The 6,878-nt window shown below is 29.7% G+C and overlaps 1 protein-coding gene across 1 annotated transcript; it reads right to left on the bottom strand.

Annotated features, from left to right (window-relative positions):
• Nucleotides 1-2,097: 2,097 nt before the first annotated feature.
• Nucleotides 2,098-4,443, bottom strand: LOC113873623 (auxin-responsive protein IAA14-like). The gene is made up of 5 exons (XM_027511825.1): nucleotides 3,995-4,443; nucleotides 3,521-3,753; nucleotides 2,826-2,961; nucleotides 2,522-2,583; nucleotides 2,098-2,365 (listed from the first exon to the last, which is right to left on the bottom strand). The coding sequence occupies exons 1-5, from the start codon at nucleotides 4,261-4,263 to the stop codon at nucleotides 2,328-2,330; spliced, it is 738 nt and encodes a 245-aa protein (XP_027367626.1). The 5' UTR covers nucleotides 4,264-4,443; the 3' UTR covers nucleotides 2,098-2,327.
• Nucleotides 4,444-6,878: the final 2,435 nt, after the last annotated feature.

The raw sequence follows: 6,878 nt of genomic DNA, 5'->3' as shown, positions 1-6,878 counted from the left end.
TAAATTAATGGTTAAAATTTTACTAGAGAGAGGCTGCAGAGTTTGGCTGTAGAGATCCAAATCAGACGCTGTAATAAATATAAACAAAATAATATAATAAAAACGAGACAGTAAAAAGGAATAAAAAAAAGTAGAATATAGACAAAATAAAAACACGTGTGAACATAATAAGGAGAGTGACTGCATGCACTAAGAAATTAAAAGGAAAATATTTGTATAGAAAAAAATAATATTTAATGCTACTGATATTTTTTAAAATATAATATTATATAATAAAATATGTACTGGCAAAAATCAAATAATTGCATGAATGCATTATAATAAAATAACCCCAAAGGATTGCTTACCCATTTCACGATTTGGGCTTTATTGGGTTCACAATGGACCCTTATTTTCTCTAATTCCATTCTTACAAACTACAACTATTAATTAACTCTGCTCAAGAGTTTCGATATGGTATAAAGTGACGTTTTTTGGCCAAAACAACGAAGTAGAACAGTAATTCAAGTTTTTTGGTATTTTGTTTCATTTTCAAAATTATTTTTTGCTGAGGAGAATTAATTTAAAACCCGTGAAAATTTTAGAATTTATGAATGAATAGAATTAACTTTAGACATTAGTCCTATAGTTTTTGTAAAATATATCTTTGTTTATATTTTTACAGTGACTTTTTTTATTTTTCAATATTCCATAATTTAAATGACAACCCCACTCCTGTTTGAAAGTTCGAAGGAAAACTATAAACGTACTAATTACGAGTAAGTATCCGCTATAGTTTATCAGTATTTTCTAATTTAAATAAAATTTTAAAAATACAAATAAAAATATTGAAATAGAAGATAAATATAATTAGTTAAATTTAATTAAAAAATTAGAAATAGGCAGCTTAAGTTTAGAGAGAAATGAGTAATTTAAAATATGAAAAGGTTTAATTTAAAAATTTAATCATAGTAATTTGAGAAAAAAAGGAAATTCAAAATACTTAAATGTGATGTTTAAGAGAGTAAATAAAATATATTTTTATGCAAAAATAAAAATTGAGAGTATAACAAAAAAAATCCTTATTTTACAAGTTATATCAAATTTATATTTATGTATAAAAGTAGGTATTAGAATTACGTTTACTAAATTAAATATATATGTAACATTTTATAAGAATGAATCAATAATTTATTTTGACTTAAATATATTTTTGTTCTTATATTTAAGCAATTTTTTTTGTTTTAATTCTTTAAATGTTTTTTTAGTATTTTTTTTATAAATTTTTGTTTTTACTCTCTAATGTTGATATGGTTAAATAAAAAAATTAACACAAGATTATATTTTAACGAATCAGATCAGTATTAGGAACTAAAAATAAAAATTTATATAAAAAGTTAGGAATTAATACAAATTTTTTTTAAAAAGATTAAAATAAAAAATTCGTTCAAGATAAAAAACATATTTAAATCATTTACTTAAGATTGATTGTTTAAGCTCATTCCAACCCTTCCCCAAAATTGTTCAGATCTTACTCCAACATAAAATATATCAGTAACAGATATTTTGAAGGTTCAATCGCTTTTATATAGACAACAAATCCCTTAAAATAATGGATATTTCCTCAAAAGCTTGGACATGAAGCAGTCTCAGCGTCCGATCCAAGAATTCTTTTATGCTTGGCGTACATTTATTGAGATATGTATATATCATTGACCTTAATAATAAAGTTATTAGTGATCCTATATATATATATATATATATATATATATTATGGAATTAATATTCGAACCATGTTCACTCACCAACCCTACATTCACCCACCTAGTTAATACACATTTGATCTTACAAAACTAAATGACAAGGACTATAAAACTAATGGGCATCAAAGAAACTCCATCAACAAGCACATGGGGCTGTTCCCCTCGCTCACTTGTGAACCATATAAAAATTGAATACCTTCCACATCCAGCTGAGACATTGATCATTTTGCAGTATATGAACATTAATTAAAAAACCAAAATAAAATAAATGATATAGGGAGAATCTTTTGAGGGAATAAAGTATGCATTAAAATTCAAGGTATTTAGCACACAACAATCATGACAACATGGAAGGATCACAAATAAACAAGCCAAACTAGTATATAGGTTAAGTTTATTGCTTCTTGTCCATTACAAATGCCCCATAGGCTCCTTAAAATTAAAGTTGAATCTATATACGAACAAAACACAGACACATTCAAACTAACGACACTCCGCTCCACAGTCTCAGCAGAAGTGCTTCATATATCTTTTTTATAGGTCCACTTTGATACGGGATTTCACAGAACATGTATTAGGCCACCTTCAGCTTCTGCTTTTGCATTTTTCCATTGCTCTTGGCGCTGAAAGTACATTAAAAGATGCGCGCCAACCCATTAGAATAGCCACAAAATGACACATAAATATAGTGACAAGTGATTGCGTTTCACAACAATTATTTCCATGAGTAATCGAATTAATGAATGAAAAGAAAAGGCATGTTTAATAATGATGCATACCGAGCCCAATCGCTTCTGATCCTTTCATTATTCGCAGACGCTTGCATGACTCAACAAACATCCTTCAGAAAATTAAACAATTAAGGTTATTTCATGAGTTTATAGAATTAAAATACGACTAATGGTTAAAGCATGTCTCTAATCAATAGATCCTATCGTGTAGTCATATTACTTTATTTCTGGGCACCAATTAAAAAATATTGCCATATTTTTAGTATATTTATTTATATTATAGGACGCATTATGTAAGAAATTATTGTAAAAAATAGTTGCTAAAGAGGTTGTTGTTGGATGAAGAACTTACTCCCATGGGACATCACCCACGAGCATCCAGTCACCATCCTTATCTTCATAGGTTGGCACATACTCAGAGCTGTTAAGAAGATCCATCAACTTGCTCTCATTCATGAAGTCTATCATTCCTTGGGCCCCATAGTTACCTTCAATAGTCCAAATATAAAACATAAATAAAAAGAAAATAATTTAATATTCTTCTAATTTATAGTTAATCGCAAGCAATAACCCACAATCATATAGCTGAATGTAACAATCCCAAGATGATTAATCCAACCCGTACATGCATCATTAACAATTCCCATGCATCAAGGATCTAAAACTTTATATGATATAATAAAATAAAATATATTGATTTCACCTCACTTGTTTTATCTCTTCGCATAGTCCGGCACATGCACATAAAATTGTAAAGAATAATGATTTTGTGACACTCTCGCGGGATATATATATTCATTGCATAAGAGATCGATTAAAAGAAACGAGAAAATAATAGATTGAATGAGAAAAAACAAAAGAAAGAAATGGTGTAAGATGGATAAATAGAGTGTAAAAAAATTAAGGTTGGGTTAATGTTTAAGTTGTTTCTTTTTTCGTGATTCTGTCACATGTTAGTAATATATGTACTTCAGTCACATATTTATGGTAAAAGTGGTTTAAATTGAGAGCAATATGATGTAAATATCATGTTATTGTAGTACTAACCCATGGTAAAGGAGCTGAACATTTTGGCCAAAGCATCAGATAACTCTTTGTAGCTTTTGTACATTGTGAGGTCCACCTTACGAAGGTAAGGTGCTCCATCCATGGAAACTTTGACAAATGCCCCAGAAGTATTGGTGCTTGTTGTCTTCTCAGCACCATCCTCACTGTTAACCTTCTGTGCCATCATGTTCTTCCTATATGACCTCACTGGTGGCCAACCAACTACTTGAGCCCTGAAATATTATTCCAAATTCTCATCAATCTTACATAAATTATTCTCTTTCTAACATCTCTCTCGCTTTTGGGGTACAAAAACTACACAAAAGTTAGAATATGCAAACTTTATATTGTAACTTTTAACAGGCCAACTTTATGAAAACTTACATAAATAGCAGAAAAAATAGAAGAGAATAAGCACTAAGAAGTTGCACATATCAACTTGATGCAAGAAAAGAAGTGAGATAAGGGGCTAACTTGGCTGGTGGCTTGGCAGGATCCTTAAGGATGGCCTTGTCCTTTGAGACATTCTTCAGATTCTCATTCAGATCTTCCTTGGATTGAAGATTGAGCTTCAGATCAACTGTCTCAGAGAATCCTCTCTTCCCAGTGGCCTTTGGAGTTTCCACCTCAGAGCCACCGCCACCTCCACCACCGCCGCCGCCGCCACCGCCACCAGGCAAGCCAAGGCAAAGTTCAGTCTCCTTCAGGTTCAAACCACTCTCCTTTCCAAGCAAAGTTGCCATTTTTGGCTTCTGAATGAAACCCAGAACTTAGCAGCAGAGTATATATGAAAAGGAAAAAGAAAAACTCTTTTGGTTTCACCTCTGAGAAAGTGTTTCTCCTTATGGGTATAGCTTCCCTTTTTCTTGTGTCCACTTCTATTATAATGCTGCTTGGTTTGTTTGGCTATATAGATTACAAGAGAGAGAAAGAGAGAGAGTGATAGCCCCCCAATAATATAGCTTTGAGGAACTTGTGCTTGTGGCTGCATGCGTATGTCATATCAGGTTTGGGACCAATTGCATGGTGACACGTGGAGATATGTGAAACGTTGATGAATGCAGAGTGGAGGGTAGGCTTAACCGACTCTGATAATTTTCATATGCAAACGGGATTTTGGGTACCTACTAAAATGGATTGACCTCCTACATGTCTCCCCAATATTCTAACCAGTCTTTGTTGTAATTTTCATATCACATGCAGGGCACTTGGTCTTGTTAGTTTTCCATCTTCTATTGTCCTCTCGTTTCAGGACTAGTTACTTGGTTTAGTTATCTAAAATAGTGCACCCTGTATTTCTGTCTCCACAACAAGGCAACCAAATATACGTAATTTCCAATTTCTTTTAGATACCCCTACCCGGCCACCATGCTTTCACCCCCTCAAATTATTGTATCCATTTTTGTAAGCTTGTCTACAATTTTATTTCTTATTTTCTTCTACATATTCATCGAATTTTAACTCTCAAATGAAAATAATTTTCGTTTATGCAGATGTTTAATATACATGTGAAATCTTAATGTCATTTTAAACTAATCTTGTAAGGACTTATATTTGGGAATTACGTATATATGCTCGCAAGTATATAAAAATTACCTAGCTTATTCAAGTTGGTTAGTGAAGTCCTTACAATTTTTAATATTGCAACGTAATTTTTTAAAGCTATCGCTATATATTACAGCAATGATATTGATGATAGCGCGCGAAAAAGGCAAATAATGGTAGCAGTGATGATACAATAATAATAGTATAGGTAAAAATGATTGTGAGTGATAGCAGCAACTGGCAATAGTGATTGTAACTTTGACTTTCTTTGGATAAAAAATGTAGAAAAAATTCTCAAGTTACAATAGGAACTAATGAGATCATTTTGACATAAGTAATTTATCAAAATTAAGGCTGTGTTTGGTCTGGAATAGCAGAAGTTGTAAACAAAGGAGTAAAAATTTATTGAAATTTAGTTTTTTCGTAAATAAAGAAAAAAAAACTTTAGATATTGTTTCAATATTTTTTAATCTTGGGTTTGAATTTTATATCATGTTAAACCATTTACTTACGCATGCAGGAAGAGTAATTTCAGATTATTAATACTAATTCTTTTTTGACAGTCGAGATACGTACAACTAAAAATCCTCCGTTGTATGTTGATCTTTAGGTATTGTCATAGGCTTGGCTTTTAAAGTTTGAACGTGTCTGCATTCAATTCCCTCTTTCATCGAAACCCATGAACTGAAATCAGTGAGGTTTTCGTTGCTTGATCCACTTTAACCATTCAAATCAAAACTACTACGAAGAGCTCGTAGATCTCAATGAAGGGTTCCCACAAAGGAGTGTCCACGGATCTGGTGATAATGGAGTAATTTAAAGGATGATTAGTTTTGGAGGATCAGAAATAGGCGAATTTGGAATTAACATCTTAAGTGCATGTTGGGTAATTGTTTTTTTCTTTTCAAAATAATAATTATTTTTTAAATTCTTAAAAACTTGACAGCATAAATAATTATTTTCTTTAATGGGTAGATCTAGATATAAGTAATTTTTAATATTATTAAGAAAGTTTGCGCCATTAACATTAATTTTTTTAAAAATATTATCTTAAAATTTTCTAAAATAAGTAACATCAAATTATTACTTGAAATTATGAGCAGTAATTAATTTGATTTTTAAAAATATAAAAAATATGTTCTTAAAATTAGTAATTATCGACACTTTTCGTCGTTGGCATTAGGACTTGATTCCTAACTTTAATTACTGTTAGGTAATTTAGTTTTTAACTTTGAATCTTTGATATGTATCATTCAATTTGATTCCTATATTTAGGAATCGAATTTATTGATAGTTGTGTCAAAATCAAGAATTAAATTAAAAATGTAATTGTAAGATCAAATTAATTGATCATTACTAAATTTAAAAATTATCTTTTTATTTTTAAAATTTAATTAATTAATACTTATAATTTGAAAGACCAGTTTAACAAATTATTCTGTAATTATACATAGAAAGTGAAATTAATTTTTTTTAGGAAAAGGTAATGTATTATTTGATATAAATTTAAATATAAAGGTGATAATTAAATTTATATTTATGTTATTTATTTTTTTTAAATCATTTAAATTAATTTTATCAAATACTCAACTTTAAGAAGCTTATTCACTAATTTTTTTCGAACACAAACTTTTTAAATGTCAACCACATTTTATTATAATACATTATAGTATGTAAGTAAATAATAGTTTAAAGAATATTTCCCTCTATTCTTCGCTGACCCTATATTTAAAACTTTATTATTTCAACAAAATAAAATGATAATTTTTGTATGTAATAATCATTTGCACTTGTATAAATGTAAACGTGAAAT

The sequence above is a fragment of the Abrus precatorius genome, unplaced genomic scaffold, assembly GCF_003935025.1.
Source record: "Abrus precatorius isolate BTA unplaced genomic scaffold, Abrus_2018 Scaffold7, whole genome shotgun sequence".
NCBI classification, from domain to species: Eukaryota; Viridiplantae; Streptophyta; class Magnoliopsida; order Fabales; family Fabaceae; genus Abrus; species Abrus precatorius.
This window is presented reverse-complemented; position numbering and strand designations above follow the sequence as displayed.